Source organism: Myodes glareolus, chromosome 8, assembly GCF_982192425.1.
Source record: "Myodes glareolus chromosome 8, mMyoGla1.1, whole genome shotgun sequence".
Lineage (NCBI taxonomy): Eukaryota > Metazoa > Chordata > Mammalia > Rodentia > Cricetidae > Myodes > Myodes glareolus.
This window is the reverse complement of record NC_142033.1, coordinates 14,877,748-14,897,337: the sequence shown is the minus strand read 5'-3', so window position 1 is coordinate 14,897,337 and position 19,590 is coordinate 14,877,748. Positions and strand designations below refer to the sequence as shown.

At 41.1% G+C, this 19,590-nt stretch overlaps 1 protein-coding gene across 2 annotated transcripts; it reads right to left on the bottom strand.

Annotated features, from left to right (window-relative positions):
• Nucleotides 1-791: 791 nt before the first annotated feature.
• Nucleotides 792-19,276, bottom strand: Nup54 (nucleoporin 54). 2 transcript variants are annotated; one of them, XM_048425663.3, is made up of 13 exons: nucleotides 19,121-19,257; nucleotides 18,384-18,545; nucleotides 15,583-15,666; nucleotides 15,342-15,491; nucleotides 13,455-13,681; nucleotides 11,130-11,317; nucleotides 9,486-9,682; nucleotides 8,298-8,352; nucleotides 7,779-7,872; nucleotides 4,943-5,050; nucleotides 3,068-3,187; nucleotides 2,697-2,807; nucleotides 792-1,567 (listed from the first exon to the last, which is right to left on the bottom strand). In XM_048425663.3, exons 1-13 carry the CDS (start codon nucleotides 19,185-19,187, stop codon nucleotides 1,439-1,441), a joined length of 1,692 nt encoding a protein of 563 aa, XP_048281620.1. In that variant the 5' UTR covers nucleotides 19,188-19,257; the 3' UTR covers nucleotides 792-1,438. The 2 variants fall into 2 exon arrangements, with proteins under 2 accessions (XP_048281620.1, XP_048281611.1); XM_048425654.3 differs by lacking the exon at nucleotides 18,384-18,545 and having other exon boundaries at nucleotides 19,121-19,276.
• Between the last annotated feature and the right edge of the window lie 314 nt (nucleotides 19,277-19,590).

Sequence of the window (19,590 nt, the reverse complement as noted above, 5' to 3'; positions counted from 1 at the left end):
GACTAGCAGCTCTGGGATCCTTCCCTTCCCACAGGGAGCTGTTACTTTGCTTCTGTGTATCTGTCTTCTGTCTTTCCTTCTGGCCAGTCCCCCAGATGACCATCAACCCCCCATTCTACTAACACTGTGCAAACGTGCTTACATGAAAGGTGAGATGCGATCCTTGGTCAGCTATCCACCGCTGGGCCTGTGCTCAGTGTCGTTTAGGTCTGTGAAGGGCACACAGAGCACCTTCCTTTCTACACTTGGCTCCAAAGATGGCAATGGACCTATCTTTTGAACCAAAGTGAAAACAAGCGCACACAAAGAAAACCTTCTCCCAAAGCCACTAGCATCACAACAAGCATGAAATAGGATGGGAACAACCAGGGAAGAGTGGTGTTATGTTTGCATGCCGCACTCAGCAGCAGCGACTATAAAATTCTAGTAGCCAACTTGGAAAGAGGCTTTAAAATCTCTACCTTTACAGTGTAACCTCTTCTGCTTCACCCCTCGGTAGTACAACAGCAAAATTCACCGTGTTCTCTTGCAACGCCCCCGCCCCCCCCCCAGTGTAAACCATAGCACCACACAAACATACCGTAATCATGGCATCTGCAGAGGTGTTAACACCTGCGGCCCAGTCAGTCAGAGTTGTATTTAAAATTGGCGGGTTGTGGAAGAGTCCTATGATGCCATACTCAGCCACTGTTGTCAGATGTTAACATGAGGCTCTTCATCCTAGATGATTTCATTTGTTATACTCTAGTCAAAATATGACAAGTCCATAAATAAAACACCAGAGGACAGAATTACATAAAACTGCAAATTAACAATTTATTTTAAATTTCATTTTTAGAAATAAAAAGTTTGCAAAAACAGTGATTTTTGTTAAATCCTAATTGTTTAGGTATGTTGTTAAGTTCCAAATAAGTAAAATAATATAAAAATATATCTTCAAGTTTTCATAGAACAAAAAGAAAACCACACAAATCATTAAATACTTTGGGATTTTCTTTACTCCCCACTGCTGATTTCACAGATATAAAATGCAGATATGCATTTAACTTTGAAGCACAGTCTCCGCAGCATGTACTTACGGTTTATTTTGTTATGTAGGAATAGCTATGTTTCATTTTGTGCTATGGAAAAAGGGAATGGAGAATAACCTTTAAACACCGTGACTATGCTTAATGCTGCTGTAAAATGTACAACAGTGCATATACTCCGGGTAATCATGTACTTTTTAAAGTAAATATAGCTTTTAGATAAAAAATTTTCAGATTCTCTTTGAAGAACTTTGTGGTGTCCATTTCAGATTTAATGTACAGTGATTTCTCAGGAACCTCAAACATGCCAGCGAGGAAAAGGATTCTTTTTCCCGTCCATGTGGTCATCGGACAGAAGGCCTGATGTAGCAAGATGCATTTTATGAACCTCTGAACACGTCTGTAAATGGTCAGCTAAAGACACCGCCTCTGCTATGGATGGTTTCGTTCAATCCATGTTCAACCAGTTTTATATCTTCTAGGTCATCTTTTATGATGCTAATCAAGTGGCTAAGGCCTTCCTGTTGTTGTTTCAAATGCTAGAATGAATTAAGAAAATAAAACATCAGTTTGCTACCCATAAAACAGTAGTAGTGACTACATACAACAAGCATGCAGCCAGACAACTACTACCAGCATGTGTGTCTACTATGTCTTTAGATGTGTTTTCTGAGTTTTTATAGACCGGCCTCCTGAACTCTGGACAGTGGGTGTGCACTGTCCATTGCTGTGGTGCTGGGGAGTGAACCCAGGGCTCCATGCATAGCAGGCAAGCACTCTACCAACTGAGCTAAGTCCCCAGTCCCAGCTTCTCAATTTAATACACAGACAGATCATTCTAGATTATAATAAAACGCAGTTGACCTTCCCACTTAACCTGAGTATTCCACTGCCCACCCTTTGACACGTCTATTATGTGGACAGATTCTGGAGGGAGAATGTTTGGCTCTTTTACTGTGGCATAACAGTATGTGTACATTCACACAGTTGGGCACTCTGCTTCACAGAAGGGGAATCATACAGTACTTGTCCTTGTATGACCACATATTTCAAGGTCTACCCATTTGTTGCATGTGTCAGAATTTCCTCCTCTTTAGGAGGGAGTCATACTGCACTAGATGTGTTTGTACATAGGTGTATAAATGTCTGTGCAAATCCCTGCTTTCAACTTCCTGGGAAATATATATATATATATATATCCAGAAATAGAACAAGCTGGGCATGGTAGCTTATACCTTGAATCTCAGCACTCAAGTGGCAGAGGCAGACAGATTCTGAATTCAAGACCAACCAGGTTTACATACTGAGACCTTGTCTCTCAAAAACAGATGGAGAACTGCCAAATAATATGGCAATTCTACTTTCAATTTTGTTGTTTTCGAGACAGGGTTTCTCTGTGTAGTCCTGGCTCTTCTGGAATTTGCTCTGTAGACTAGACTGGCCTTGAATTCAGAGATCACTTGCCTCTGTCTCCCAAGTGCTGGGATTAAAGGCATACGTTCCCACTGCCCGACTACTTTTAATTTTTTTGAGGAAGCAATGTTTTTTATATTTTATGATACTTAAAGGTGCCTGAAGGTTACAACTTCTCCATATTCTAACGAGCAAGTATTTCTGCTGTTGAACAACAGCCATCCTGATGGATATGAAGCTGTAAGCTGAGCTCACCTGCTTGATTTCTCGTAAGAGGTCCGCATCTATGTAATACCTTTCTTCAGACTTCACAGCTCCAAAGTGATTCTGCATCCTGATCTGGGACATCAGTTCATTTAGTCGACCCTAAAAATGAGCCAGAGACAAGTGCTAACAATCACAGCTACTACTAAAGATGGCTATTTTTAAAGATAGCTTCAAAACCATCAGTTAAAACTCCCAGGTCTTTGATTTGAAGCACTAATGCAAACCAAAAGTATCGTGACTGGGAATTTATTTTCGGAAGTTCTAATTAGTGCAAACAAATGCTTAAGACACACACTGCTACACATTCCTGTTCGGCTACCCCAAGCAAACTCTAGCCAGACAGACTACCAAGAGCTTACTTTGAACTGAGTAGGGGCGTTCAGTTCACCCTGAATAGTATCTAGCTGAACCCGCAGCTGCTCTTCATCAGCCTGGATCGCATAGCCGCTCTTCCTTTGAATCTCCTGTTTGATTAGGACCTGTAAAAGAGAAGACGTCGGTAAGAACCAGTAGACTACGTTTTAAAATCAATTATGGACTGGCTGAGAACTAATATGGGGGTACTTTAAATCCTAGCCCTTGGGAGGCTAAAGCATGAGGAAAAGGCTGAGTATGGCCAGCCCAACGAAGAAGAGCTCCAGGCCAGTCTAGGTTGCATAGCTCAGACCCTGCCTCAAACAGTAAAAACCCATAACATTTAATAAGAAAAAACAGAAAAAACAAACCTAGTGCTTTATGATGCTTGCTATGAAGTGCCTTTATGTATCTGCCTACATTCCAATTAGATTTTCTTTTTTTTTCCTTATTTATTTATTTATAAGAATTTCCACTTCCTCCCCTCCTCCCAATACCCTCCCACTCCCCCCACTCCCTCTCCTCCTCCCTCTCCAGTCCCAAGAGCAGTCAGGGTTTCCTGCCCTGTGGGAAGTTCAAGTTCCTCCCCCCTCCCTCCAGGTCCAGGAAGCTGAGCATCCAAACAGACCAGGATCCCAAAAAGCCAGTACATGCAGACGAAACAAGACCCAATGCCATTGTCAATGGCTTCTCAGTCAGCCCCCATGTCAGCCACATTCAGAGAATCCAGCTTGATCACATGCTCATTCAGTCCCAGTCCAGCTGGCCCAATTAGATTTTCTTCCTTCCTTCTTTCCTTCCTTCCTTCCTTCCTTCCTTCCTTCCTTCCTTCCTTCCTTCTTTCCTCTCGTTTTATTTTTTCGAGACATGGTTTATATGTAGCTTTGGAGCCTGTCCTGGAACTAGCTCTTGTAGACCAGGCTGGCCTTGAACTCACAGAGATCCGCCTGCCTCTGCCAGCCTTTCAGTGGGGTACGTGTATGATATATGAATTATACCTCAATGAAATTGTTCAAAGAGGAAAAAAGCCATAAATATTTTTCCTTGATTTAGGAAGATTAAAGTAACACAAAAATTAGCTTAGACAAAATTCAACAATAAAATTAGCTACAAGGGTGGTTTCCACGTAGACTTTAGCAACTCTCCCCTCTGCTCTCCGACTATTACCAGTTCCTTCACTTTGCTGTACATTACTTCTGGTGATTTCTATTTGCTAGAGAAAATCACCTATCTCCCCTGGCTTTCAAATCTGAAAAATGCACACCAACTTTTACTACTGAGGCCTGTGTGCGGCACTGTTTCTCTGGCTGGACGTTTCTGAGATCATTATCCATTCTGATGGCCGTCCACAGATCAGCTTCTCACGTCTGTCCACACCTACTCTGAATGTAGCACTCGTTTCTCACCTTACAGGTGTCACGCTTACCTTGATATTTCTAAAATTTCTTAACACTGAGCTCAGATTTTTATTTGGTATTTTGACAAAGGCTTTCGAATCTGGTCTGTAGCACTTGTTCTCATGACAATTTATGATTTCCACTTCTGTTGCTGCCCCAGGCTGTTAAACTGGTGATTGGTTTAATATCACACATGGCCACATTCTTTCCCTGGCACTCAAATATGTTCCATACTTTATGGAGCCAGGAGACGCTAATTTATATCTTCCCGGTACCAAAACTGTTTCTGTCACCTTGTCACTAAGGGGAACTTTAAATATATTTTTACCCTTATTTCTCACCCTGTAGGATCTTCCCTCCAAATTTTTATTGTAGGATCAACCCTTCAAAAAACAGTCTTTTTCCTGTTTAAAAAACATTTCCTATTTGGCGTGTATTTCACTTATAACCTCTTATAAACACTGGGGAATTCCACATTATTACCTGTAAGGTTCTGTGGGAGAGATCCATGAGCTTCCGCTTGTACTGTGCTATCTTGGCCATAGTTGTAGTTTGATTCTTTTGTAGCTCACTAATATCTTCAGATATGATCTGTTAAAAAGACATGTTTTTGAGGATAAACCAAGTGGGACACGATAGCTATTTGACAGGCAAACCTACGTGTACTAGCCTAATTTTCAAATAACCCTGAGAGCCATCTCTCCAAAAATTAGCTTTAGTTCACCATTTTAGCATTTGTAAATTCCTTTTTATCTGTGTGTGTGTGTGTGTGTGTGTGTGTGTGTGTGTGTGTGTGTGTATGTGTGTGTCTGTGTGTCTGTATATTTCTATAGAGTCCAGAGAGGGCACTGGGTCCCGAGAGGGGAGCTGTGAGCTGCCTGGCACGGGTGTTCGGAATCCAACCTTAGTCTTCTGTAGCAGTGCAAGCTCTTGACCGCTCAGCCCCAGGATTCTATATTTTGTTTCTTTCCTTTACATGTCTAAAAATTAAAAAGCACTATTCCAAGATTTCTTTGGAGCTTTCAGATATTTAGTGATGTGGCAGCTACTGTAAAAACAATAACATTTCAGAAATAAGGAATTTTAAATAGACCCAGGCCTGACTGAAAAAAGTTAGAATCTGTGAGACACTGTTGGGCTTATCATTCACAGACAACCAGTCTGAAGTTGGTGGAGCGGGGAAGACAGTATACTCCATATCTTGGTACCAAATACCTGGAGGGGATAATCAGAGCAGAGAGAAAAAGGAATGAAATAAATCAAAAAAGTGAATATGTGAATATATATATTTTTTCCTGGCTGGCTTAAAATCCTAATACTTTGGACAGATGTTTTTCTGTCTGGCTTAAAATCCTAATACTTTGCCCAATGGTATGTTAATCTTAACAAGGAAGACTTGTTAAGATTGTTGTGTGTGCACATGTGCACGTGTATGTGCTCTTGAGAGTATAATGCACATGCGTGTGTGGAAGCCAGAGGGATAACCTCAGGTGTCCTTTTTTTTTTTTTTTTTTGAGATGAAGGGTCCCCTGGAATTTATCAAGGAAGCTGATCTGGATGAGCAGTGAGCTTCAGAGACCTGCCTGTCTCTGCCTCCCTAGCACTGAGATTAGAAGCATGGACTATCATGCCTGGCTTTTTCACCTGGGCTCTAGGGACTGAAATGAAGTCATAATGCTCAGCACTTTAACAATGGCATTATTCCCCAAGTCCCAAACACGTTACAATCTCTCCTCAGCACTTTAACAATGGCATTATTCCCCAAGTCCCAAACACGTTACAATCTCTCCTCAGCACTTTAACAATGGCATTATTCCCCAAGTCCCAAACACGTTACAATCTCTCCATCACATTACAGCATTCCAACCTATGATCATCCCTATCACAATTAATTTCTATGCCACTGGAGTGTTAAGGAGGACAAAAAGTTTGGATAAGCTATGTTACTATGCCCACTTATGTAGCTCACCTCTGTTTGGAGTGGGATCGAGGACACACTTGGGAACTGAGCCAACCTAAGGCCCAGCATATACTACACAAGCACTCTACGCTACATCCACCAGGTCCCTTTTCACATTTTATTTTGAGACAAGATCTCACTACATTGCCCAGGTGGGCCTTGAATCAACGCTGCATCCCACTATGGCCTTGAACTTGTGATCCTCTTGCCTAAGCTTCCCACGTAGCCACGATTACAGGCCTGCCTGTACCACCAGTACGGCCTCCATTACTTTTAATGAAACACCAGGACATTATTGAGGGGACAAAGGACAAACTTAGGTTGCTGTGCTTATCACCCAAATTTATTAAAAAATTGGGAGTCAACAAAAAAAGGATGTATAAGATTTTTGAAGAGAATATCTAAAAACTAATTTGAAGGACATCAATGGCCTCAACACTAAAGGATGAAATGATCTAACATCACGAGCCAGTCCTCATCAGGTGCAGTGATGCACAAACACCTGGAATCTCAGTGCTTGGGAGGCAGAGGCAGGGGAATCAGAAGTTGAAGGTCATCCTTGGCTACACAGTGAGTTTGAAGCTAACAATTCATTTTAGGGTGATACTCATGAATTCAGCGTGTCCAGCCTAACATCATGAAGTGTCTGGAAATTGGACCACAGAGAAATCATGCTGGAATTTTTTGACAGAGAAACACTGAAAAGGAGAAATAGCTACATGTTGATATTTGCAGGGCTCTGCCCTGACACAGCCACACAAACGCTGGATCAGTGTAACAGGAGAACTGCGTCCACAGAACTCATCACTTTATCAACAGTAAGCTCACTCCTGTCTAATGAAATTGGAACTGCATGTAAGAGAACATAAGGTCAACTCAGAACACCCACACTTTGTTTAGTTTTACAAGTTAATCAGGGTTGGGCTTGCTAAATCCTTGGATTAAAAAAATAATAAAAAGAGAGATGACTTTGAATAAATCTAGGCTATAAATCTAAACTCATAAAATATGTCAAAACAAATCTATAGGGCTGGAGAGTTGGGTCAGATGTTAAGAGCTCTTCCAGAGGACCCAGGTTCAATTCCACACTCATGCCAGTCTTTAATTCCAGTTCCAGGGGATCTGCGTCCTCTCTAGCCTTCAAGTGTACTGTACAATATCTGGTGTACAGACCAGTTATGCACATAAAGATAAAGAAAAACCGCGTATGTGCAGGACTGCTATCATAAAGAAAGCTGGTACAGGAAGCTGTTATTGTTCTGCAGTGTACTAGTTCCCCTAAGAAAAAATAGCACACACGGGAAAAATAGCTCCTAGCTTTTGTTCACTCAGAATAGAGAATGCAAAGTGAATGCTTACATCTAATCTGGTCTGATGCTGCTTAGTCATCTGGTCTTGAACCTTCAGTCTTCGAAGCAGCTCTTTGAAACCCACCATGGGCACAGGAATTAATCTAAAATGCAAGGTTGCTTTTCAGAACTTATAAAACCAACAAGATTTTATTAACTTTTATAACTTATAAAAACAACAAGGTCTATATTCTGTAACAGACCTCATGAAATTTACAATGAATTTCTAAATCCACGGCACTGAGATCAACAGTTACCATGCTATTTTCAACCTCCTTATTTAACAAATTAGGAATTCAATTCAGTCAAAAACTTGCACTCACTGTTAATGAAAATGTAACAGATGGCTAGGATCCAGGTTTCCCCACCCCTGCCTAGTCTCACCTCATCTTGCTGCCTTCCATGGCAGAACTGTTTTAAAAAGCAATGAAAATAACTCTTCAAATGCAAGAATACAACAAATAGTCCATGTCTGTTTGCTTCCTTTCTGGTAAGTACCAGTCTATATATAAAATAGTGATACACTTACTTTTCAGAATCGGGGTTATCCACCTTGGCTTGTTCCCAAATAATAGGATCAACACCTACCACAAACAAAAATATTCTTATAAAACATGATTTTCTGTGTTTATATTTGTATGGGAAATACTTTCTTAAAATTAAGAGTTCAGAAGTTATAATGAGGAATTACTTTTAAAAAATGTTCATTATAAAAATTTTATAAATATGAATTGAAAGGAAGTATTTGCAGCAGATAGTATAACACATCCACCTCTAGAACACAGAGAGCCCACATAAACAAAAAGTGCAATGACTCAAACAAGAAATGAGCAAAAGACATAAAAAGGGTACTCTCAAGTATGAATAGTTATTCAACCTGTCATCAGGAAAATACAGACTAAATATTAATTCTTTAACTAACTTGCTGCTGTGGGGGGCACAATACACTACAATTGCAAATACACTTGGTAGAGGCTCTCTGAAAGGCATTTGCCAGTGAACCTAACAAACCTAACACACAGGTCTCATTGTCAGAATTTTACTGCAGTGAACTTGGTGTGAAGGAGAGAACCGGGGCTACTGTGTCCCCTAGGCTGCCCTCAGTCTCACTGCGCAGTCCAGGTTGTGCCCTCAACTTCATCTTCTAAGGCTGAGATTACTAAATATTCACATGCTCTAAGATAAATTTCTACAGATATTAACTGCTGCTTAGTTTGGAAAAACGAATTATAAAAACAATATTGAATTAAGTAAGGTATATCTATAGAATACTCTAGCGTTTAAACAGAATAAAGTTCCTCTTCAAGCACGAACATGGGAGACACTGAGAAATCTGTAAGTGAAAAGGCGGCAGCCATGTGCGGTACGGATCCTTTTCTACTCCATGCAGAGTCCAGCATCGCTAACAGACACCGCTAGGGAAGGGACACAAGCTGGACTTCCAGTCTACTTAGTTAGGATATCTAGACTTTTTTTTTTAAGCATTAACATAGTTAGGTAAGTAGTTAAAGACAAAAAACCCAAAACACTTCAAATGAATATCTACAGGCAGACAGGTTAAGAATTATTTTTGTCATTTTCCAAAGTTTCTAATGTCTTAGTTATATAATTTAAACTTACAACTAACTAAAACACAACATTCAAGAATACATTCCAAATAAGCAAACACATGACCAGTTCCCGCACTAATAACTGACAAGCCAGCTACAGCACGTACCAGCAGGAGGGTTCTGCAGGAGCTGCTTGATCTGAGCAGGGGACAGCTCTGTTCTGGTCATAGACAGCGTCACCCCGAGCTGCTGTAGCTGTGTTTTAATGTTGGCTTGTTCAAAGTGGGCATACAGTGTTGTCGCTGGGACTCTTCTCGAGGTGCCATTTGGAGAGCGCTCAACAACATAAATGACAACTTCTGTCCTGGAGGCAAACAACCAATTTATCAGCCTGACTTCATGACCCACAGCCACACTGTCTGGAAAGACCGATGGCTGAAGTCAAAACGGTTTTTACAAGAGAAAAGGTTTGTGTTTATTTTTTTTTTAAATCTTGAAAGTAAACCTCTATATTAGGTTCATTGGTAAATCATCTTAAATAACAAAAACCAAAATGAGGTAGGTAAATAAGATAGAATTTAGGGGGCTGGAGAGATGGCTCAGAGGTTAAGAGCAGTGGCTGCTCTTCCAGAGGTCCTGAGTTCAATTCCCAGCAACCACATGATGGCTCACAACTATCTGTAATGAGATCTGGTGCCCCCTTCTGGCATGTAGGTGGAACACTGTAATAAATCTTTAAAAAAAAAAAACCAAAAAACTGTATCTCAAAATAAAAAAAAAAGCTCAAAAAAAAGATAGAATTTATTTTTTGAGAATATTTGTTCAGCAGTATATTTCTCTATCAAATATTTCTTACTGTTCCCTGCTCCCTAGAACTATTGACTCTTATGATTCTGCCAAAACTTATGGGCTGCCTGTTGCAAGCAAGACCCAAGAAGTACAACCTGAGTCAGACACCGGGTATTACTAGAAATAGTAACAATATAATTCACCTAACCTTAAACTTACAAAAGTAAGTATTTCGCCACCAAGAAGAAATGACGAAAGGACGGGGGAACTAGAGCAATCACACTGTCCATGAACGAGCAGAGAGCACGGGTTGGACACGGGACTCTAGCATGTAGACAAGGCAGGAGGAGCACTCTAAGTACAAGGTGGACGGATAACCAGCACTACACAGTAAGACCGTCTAAAACCCATCAAAAACAGCAGCAACAAAAACCAAAACAAGCAAAAGGAGTCAGTTATTAAAACACTCCAGTAAAGCTTCATGATGTGGGATGCCCCTCTGTAAGCTGTGAATATATTCTATTACCATTGATTAATAAAGAAGTTAATTTGGCCAATAGCCACAATAGAGCCAGGTGGAAAATCCAAACGGATACAAGGAGAAAAAGGGTTGGAGTCAGGGAGATGCTAGCACGTGGATAGGATGAATAGGAATACAGATGAATAGGAATGAATTAATTTAAGATGTAAAAGCTAGTTAGTAATAAGCCTGATCCATCAGTCAAATAGTTTGTATAATATTAAGCCTCAAGGTAAATATTCAGGAACTGCGGGTGGGAGGGAAACCTCCAGATATAGCTTCGGTCTGCATGCAACTTCAACGTGTCCTGCTGTTCCTGAATGAAATCTACATCCTAGTATTGTAAAGTTCATCTGATAAAGAAATCCAAAACAAATAAAACACTTTTCAACGCTTCTATAAATTTGTAATAATCACCAACTAGAGACAGCATTCTGCTGAGATTTATGTTTCAGCAGCAACAAAACCCACAACGGAACAACCCGCGCACATGTTTACTTACTGATCATCTGGCAGTGTCTTAATGCCCTCCACATTGACAGTCAGGGTCTGGTTTCCTCCCAAAACCTTATGCAATGATTCCACTAGCTGCTGTTGCTGGCTTCTAATGTCTGCTTCTTTCTTGTTGAAAACTAAAACCACTAATCCATCTTCATCTTTATTATTGGGCATACAACTATAACCTACAGCCTGTGAAATGAACCAAAGTATCAAAAATACATGCAGACTTTACATGAAGTGTTGAATAGCTCAGCATCTGCTAGAATGACGGAAATGGCAAGAGCTCTGTGGGACACCACATGAGCAAACTTCATTTCCCTAAACTAACATAAATTTAAATTTCCTCTCCAGTATAGGAACTAAAGGATTTCTCTGGAAGATTTTGATACTCATTCATTTTCAGAGGTTTCTTATATTGGAACAACTCATATGTCATAAACATAACTGTAGAAGTCATGGACTGAATGTACTTACTTCACTATAGAGGTGACTCATGAATCTTTACATTTTAAAGAAACAATTTACAAATTAAGTATGTTTAAGGTACAATGACACTGTCGAGATACTAATGATATCAAGAATGTCTACTTTATGACTACATGTTATAAAACTATGAAACAGGTTATTAGTGTAACATTAAATGAGTAAAATATTACATATTATTAAATACAAGGAATTACACATTGCTGAAATAGCTTATATACAGAAACATTTTGTCCTTTGTCACCACTTACATGTAACTTTTAAAAAAGTTCATTCATGTGGACATTATACATTTTACTATGTATATTATATTTCAACTTTAAGAAAAGTTAAAACATTTAAACTGATACTTCTATGTTTACTACTGTATTATCTTATTGCCAAACAACAATATTAAAAATTTCAACTAATGATTCAGATGATATAGAAATTAAATAACCCTAGTGTGCAAAGCTAAACTATATTTTCCAAACTCTGAAACTTTCTGGTGTTAACATGATGTCTCAAGTTAAAAAAAAAAATATACACCTGACCTTATATGATGTCACAGCACACAAACACACTAAAATTACTGTATAAAATTACCTTTAAGCTATATGTACAAGATGAAGCTACATAAATCAATTTCCTATTTAGAAGAGTTCCTCAAGGTATGACATTATATTATCCAAAAATCTGAAAAGTCCAAAATCTGTATTACTTCTCTGGTCCTGGGGTGCTAGAGTGAAGTTCAGTAGCAGACCGTGTAACTAGGAGACATGAGGTTCTTTCTGGGTTTGATTCCTAAGCATCACCCCCCCCATCCCTTTACACTCCCCCAAAGGCAGGGTGAAGTACAAACTTCATTGTAATATATTGATTTGTTACGTGGAAAATACACTGTCAGTTGTGTGTGGGGTGCAGCCTTACCATCTCAACACTCAAGAGGCTGAGGCAGAAGGATCATGAGTTTAAGGCCAGCTTGGACTATTGCAGCAAGAGCCTCTCCTGTTTTTCTTTGAAGAACAAAAAAAATAAAAGAAAGAAAGAGAGATCACATATATACAAAAACCAAAAATAAAGAAAGAAAAACAAATGGTCAAGTGGAACACTTCCACTGTCAAATTTCAATGAGATGGTTGTTTATAATAATGAGGCAGAACAAAGAAAACGGCCATTACTGTTTGAGCGCCTTTGGCACCCAACTCTAATAATAGTAACAGGTTCTACACGCCAAGGAGAATCCATGCACTGCCGGGGAGAACTTCTCTGACTAGTCAGATGAACACAGCCTACGTCTGGTACCCTTTAAAATGACAAGCAGACCACACTCTCTTTTTTGCTTGCTTATTTGTATGTATGTAAGGGGGGCCTGCTATGGCACAGGGAGGTCAGAAGACAACTTTTGGGAGTCATGTGCTTTGGGGAGATCATAAGGCTCGGTGACAAGCTCCTTCACCCACTGGGTCACCTTATGGCCCTGGGTTGGTTGTTTGTTTTGAGATGGGGTCTAATGTAGCCTGGGCTGGTTTCCAATTTGCTCGACAGCTGAGGATGACTTGACTTCTGGTCTCTCTATGTCCACCCCTGAGCAGAGATTCAGGTGTGTACCACCACAGCCATTGTTCCTCCTCTGCCAACACCTTCTTCCTCAGTCCTATTGTGATGGCTGTGTGGTCACTCTGAACCACACATAACATTTTTCAAAAATCACTTTAAATTTATAATTTTTATTTAAAATAAGAAGTGTAGCCATACCATTCTTAAATGTCATTTTAATCTAAAAGCTACTATATATATATATATATATATATATATATCTTATATTCACTCTTTAAATGAAAATCAAAGATACAACTGATACCTTAAATCGGCAAAAAGGATTTTCCTGTGTAAACTCCACGGGAGGAATGTTATTGTTGAAATATCCTTTTCCTGTTCCCCAGAAAGCCTGAAGCTGGTTCCATTTTGCCAAAATGGCATCTCTCTCATCCCCCAGCAATGTGGGAGCAGAAAGTGCACTGGCAGTATTGATGAGCTGGTTGGACTGGGCAGGAGCCTGTGTAGGCTGACTGAAGAGACCACCTAAAGCTTAGAAAGGAAAAACAACTAAATACAAGTCCAGAAAACTTAGATTCAAGGAACAGTGAGTAAACCCCTTCCCAGATGTCATATCCTAACTTGGGAACCGATCTGTATACTATCAAGGAAACCGAGAGGTAAAGCAAACAGGCGTCAACTGCCAAGAGCCCGAGGCCGTCAAAGAGGACTGGACTGGAAACAGCTGAAAGGGCCCATTAAGTGAGCAACAGCTTGTGGGATGTTCACTTTAGATGCTGTCAAGGTCTTGTATGTCACTGACTCCTCTGTAGGGCAGAGCAGAGGGCATGGCTATCTGAGCAAACAGCTCTACAGATGCTCCGATGGCACAGTTAGAAAAAAGATCGGACTGCCAAGACCTGATGCTTGAGAGATGGGGCAGCTGACCGCACCTAGATAAACAGAGCTTTAAAAATGAAACAAGCCAGCCATGGTGGTGCATACCTTTAATCCCAGCACTCGGGAGGCAGAGGCAGGTAGAGCTCTATAAATTTGAGGCCAGCCTGGTCTATAAGAGCTAGTTCCAGGACAGGCTCCAAAGCTACAGAGAAACCCTGTCTTGAAAAACCAAAAAAAGAGTGCTTGTTGCTCTTCCAGTGGGTCCATGTTTGACTCACAACACACCAAAGTAAACAAACAAAGTTTAAATGCTTGGTAGCCTAATTTTAAAAAACAGGACCCAGAAGGCTGAGGCTGATGAAGCAAGATTTTGCTGACACACTCCTAGGGAAAAAAGAGCTGGAGAGACAAGTCTATTGGGGTGGGTGAATCGCAGGGTGACTGTGTTACCCAACATTAAAAACAACAACAAACCAGAACCACACTAAGTGAGGTAAAATTTGTTACAGATGAATTTCAACAAACAAATGCAAGAAGAATTTAGATGAATATAACTTCTTAATCTGTAATAAATAAACTGATCTAAGTAATGATTACTAATGACTGCTAGAATCATTACAAAAAATTAGATATTATATACCTCTTGATAAGGGATATATGACATTATCTTACAAATAAAAAAATATGAAACTATCTATGTAAATAAGCTCCTAGATCCCACTCAACAATAAGAGATACAGATGACAAACACTATGCTTAACTATGTAAGAATGAACAGTAAAGAACTGGCTGAAATCCTCTGAAAGACAAAAGACAGGATTTCTTCCATGAATTGATAATATAAAAGAAGGCTTGCAGAGATCTAAGTATGGCAAAGCTAAAGAGTTATGTTGACACACTCAAGTCAAGGAACCACGGGAAATGGAAAAGGCTGTAGAAGACGGGACAACAGTTCCTCCAGTGGAGCAGTACCTATGAGGAAACATGGAGTTGGCTCAGGGTCTGTCTTGACATGATAAGAGTGTGCCCATATAAATAATACAATAAATGATACCATATACAGATTTCTCCACTTGTACTACTGTTAGAAATGACAAAACTTTTAACGGACCGACCACAAACACAGGGCCCTTTCATCCTAATCGTGCCGCTCGGGCTTTCCCTAACTCCTGTCAAGCGCAAGCATGTAAAGCAGCTTTTGGAACTCTTTGGAACTATCTGTAGTCCTTAACACTAAGACAGTCTGCATTTGAAGCAATGGCGCTAGCTGTTACGGCTACAACTTTACATCTGAAGACAAAATCTCACTTACTAGTTTGCTGCTGTTGCTGCGGCTGCGTATTAAATCCTCCAAACCCCAGGCCGGTTCCCAAACCAGTACCTAAACCAGTACCAGTTCCCGTCGCTGTGCCAAAACCAGTACCGAAGCCAAAACCTTTGTTTTGAGTGCCACCGAGAAGGCCTTCCAAGGAAAAATCAGAATCAGGTAAGTTAAGAACAACGTTTCTAACGTCTCCCGCACGTCTTTCTCCAGATGACTTCAGCCCTCTTACCTGTGCTGCCCGTGTTTGTTGGGGCAGAGAAGCTGAATGCAGAACCTGCAGTAGTAGTTGTTGTTCCGAATCCTCCAAACCCACCTAATTTAAAAAGAAAAAACATAAAGGTTCTTTTGCGTTCATAGAGGGAATTCATCTTCAAATATTTTTTAAGTAGCTTCTAAATACAAAGAACATATTGATCTAAATTTTTCTTTTTTTTCAGTATCATTAAAAAAATCCTACACTATTACTAATACACTGCAAGAAATAAATGATGAAGTATTTTAAATAGAAATAACATGGTGCAATGCACAGTCCTTTTAACTAAATGGGTAACACGATTGAAAAAAATACGTTAAAACCTTTGCCATAACTGTAAAATGATACAGATGTACCTTTAGATTAGCTATTACAAATTGAAGTATCTGTATGATTTTGACTAATAAAATTAATGAGACTAAGCATGTACTGACAATGGAGTTGTTTAAAAAGTAGGTTTGCATCGGGTGGTGGTAGTCTTTAATCCCAGCACTCGGGAGGCAGAGGCAGGCGGATCTCTGTGAGTTCAAGGTCCCGGAAAAGCCAACAAAATGAAAAAAGAAACTATCATGTTATGGCAGCAGATGGCTTTGCCAGCTTGCAACCTTAATTTCCATAACTGAAATTACATCGACATTAGTTCACGTTTCTTCTTAGTCTGTGTGCAGCAACTTTTCAAAGGAAACACCAACAGGCTTCTTACCTCTGTAAAATAACAATGTCTTTCTTGAAGGAGGTAAAGAAAAAATGTGGAGGAGCGGCAGGAAAGGTAGCCAAGGCTACCCTGGGCCTCGGAGGCACATCATGGCAACTGACTAATTTTACTTCTAAGTAAGTCTAGAAACAAAATAATCTTGACATATCTAAGAATATATGACTAGAGTGAAATGCTAGCCCAATTTTTAAAGAGTATCGGTAGTAGTTACCTACTTATAAATACGCTGTCAAAGACATTAAAAACAAACATCTGAACCATAAATGCTGGGTTATACTCCGGGTTTCTGAGAGTCTAACTCGAACCTCATTTATTTCTTGTAATAGGATAGCCTCATCAAGATTGCAACATAGGACAGGTGTGGTAGCGAGTGTCTACAACCCATCAAGAGAGAAAGACAGCTTCTAAATGAGAATGGACTACATAGTGAAAAGCTGTCTCAAAAATTTTTAACTAGTTTTAATGAATTTTGTGGTGCTGGGATCCTGCACATGATAGGCAGGCAAGTACTTCATCACTTGGTGACACTCTCCAACTTAAAACAATACAATTTAGATTTGGAAATTTAGTGCATAGGCTGTTGCACACATGTAACATAGATTCTACTGCAATACTGCCAGCTAAACTTTTTGATGAAACACCTAAGATAGGAAGTACTGTCTCTAGTCCCCCTTTATCTTCCTACTTTTAGAGAATAACTATGTTATCCCAACTGGCTACACAATAAAAACACTAGTCAGCATCTTATCATGTTTCAAATTACCAAAAATGCTTTATTAGTGAGAGTAGACCTGCAAAGCTAAAAAATTCAATTTTATAGCTCTTTGCTTAGGCTGTTAATTAACATATTTGAAAGCAATCAAAACACAGTATTATTTGTACAGCTCAAAACTCAACAGTGACAACTTCAAACAGACATGAAATCAAGCAAATACAAACAAGTTTATTTGTTGCTGTTGAACATGGATTTGCTTTATTCTGAAACATAAATTTCAAAATAAGGTTTGTTTTGCCCAGTGCCAATTTTAAGCAAAGTAGAAAACGCAAACATAGCAAGGGCAGTGCTATGTAAACACTTCTAATCAATCTTTATCTTTGGCATGTTCAGGTCTATGTCACATTGTTTTCAACTCAGAGAATAAGGTGATATACAGAATGTGGAACCAAGTGAATGGACAAAATACCTGACTGTCCAAGTCAGCTCAGGAAGTAATGTTTACCAAATGCATATAATTGGCATGGGCAGAAGTGGCATAACATAGACCATGGACGATAAATTCATATACGAGCAGCTGAGGGTCAAGATGTTTTCAAGGGTCACTTTACGTTGAATTCACATAAGTCTACTTTAAATTGGGACATACACAGCCATTATATTTGTGTTTTGAAAAATTTTAAAGATCTTCACGCCTGCAGGTCAATAAAATCTTCATAATTCTTTTTTTGAGTGCAAAGATGTCTAGCCTACTCAGTGTCATCTGGTAAATTAAAATGCTCATGGAGACTTTCCCAAAAATGTAGCAAAGAATTGAAGATTCTTTCTAAGATTACATCTCTTATAGAAGTACATACTAACAGTTGAATTAATGGAAGAAAAACGTTGTCCTACAGATTGAAAAACAAGACAGGTCACCGCTGTTCGTATAAGATTTGTTTCTCTTGGAAACACAAGGACAATAAGATGAAATCCCAATGAAATATGTATAAAAAATGAAAAATGACTGCAGGAGTCCAAGAATCCCAGGGAACTGCTTATACTGCCGCTAATAATTTGAAAAACATTCTAGTTCAAAGTAAATTCCATTCCAAATTCTTATTTTGAAGGTGTACTCTGTATGATTAAATGCAAACCCACAAACGAGAATTCCAGCTCTCCAGGCTTTCTAATAAAAAAAAAATCACATCTTTTAAGAAAGTCAAAACTTGATATACACTCAATTTGACCTCAGGAAACGAACCCTTCCCTTATTAGACAAGTGCAATCCCCCCTTCCCCAAACTCTAGGAACATTCTTGGACTCCAGCCCCCGACCCTCGTTATACACATGACCCGCAGTATCTACCTGCACTCGTCAGACTGTTACCAAAATTGAACGGAGTCGCCGAGGTGGTAGAAACACCGAAATTCCCAATATTAAAGTTCACTGCAGGGTTAGCAGTTAATCCGAAACCCCCAAAATTAAACCCACCGGCGGTGGAGTTGGCAGTCTCAAGCCCACCAAATCCTGATAGACGTGGAGGCAGAGAAACAAAAATTTGAAAAGGTGAGAGGTGGGGAAGAGAAAAGGAAAAGAAAGCAAGATAAGAATTACAAGAATCAGCAAGAAGCTTCACAGCGTGGATAAACCTGACCGGCACCGGAACCGGTTAACAGAGCCGAGGAGGTGGGGACAGAGTGAGGAGCGAAGGGCACCAGGGGCAGGGGCCAGCATCCCCCGGGCTGGGGAGGGGACGGAGGGAAGCCCTCTGGGCCGGGAGGCCGAGCCGGACGAGGGGTCGCGGGGTCCCGGGAAGGGAGAGGGGCGTCGCCTCCGGCCGGCCTCTCCCGGGCGGAGTCCCCGGTGGCGGGAAGCCACCCGGCAGCCGGGCCACGCGGGATGCGCGCGCTGTGCGAGCCCCAGGCCGACCCTGAGCAGCCCGCAGTCCTCCCGCCTTCGCCGCCGCCGCCAACCCTCTTCAAATGTCCCCAAGGTGTCCCGCGTGCCAGGGGCGACCCCGGACCCCCAGCCGGGTGGTATCGGACCGAGGGGGCGGGCCCGAGGCTTCCGTGCCTTGGAAGGAGGTCCAGGAGCTGACTCACCCGCGGGTGCCGCGGTAGCTGCAGAGGTGCCAGAAGTGCCCGAAGGAGCCCCAAAATTGAAAGCCATGTCGCGGGAGCAGCGCTTAGGTTGTCCCGGGCTCCCGCGGCTCCGCGCTCAGTGCTCTCCGCTCTTCCGGCCGGCCGGGAAACGTCGGGCCGCACCATTAGTTCCGCCTCCTTTCGGGCCTAAGCGGAGGAGGGAGGAACCAACCAAGGCCGAAGTTGTGGGGGGGGGGGGTACAACGGGACCGCCTCCGTCCCGCTCACTTCCGGGGGTGTGTTGTGGCTTCACGTGGCGCGGGGCGTCACAACAATGGAGAGATGAGGGGCTGCTGGGCTTGGGATATCGCCTGCCACGGAAGCCACCTTAGCGAGGGGATGCGATGCGGAGACTGCGAGCAGTAGGGTGTGATGGTGCTGTCCTTACCACCGAGCTGGGGGCCTTCCCGGAGGACGTGAGGACGGAGCAG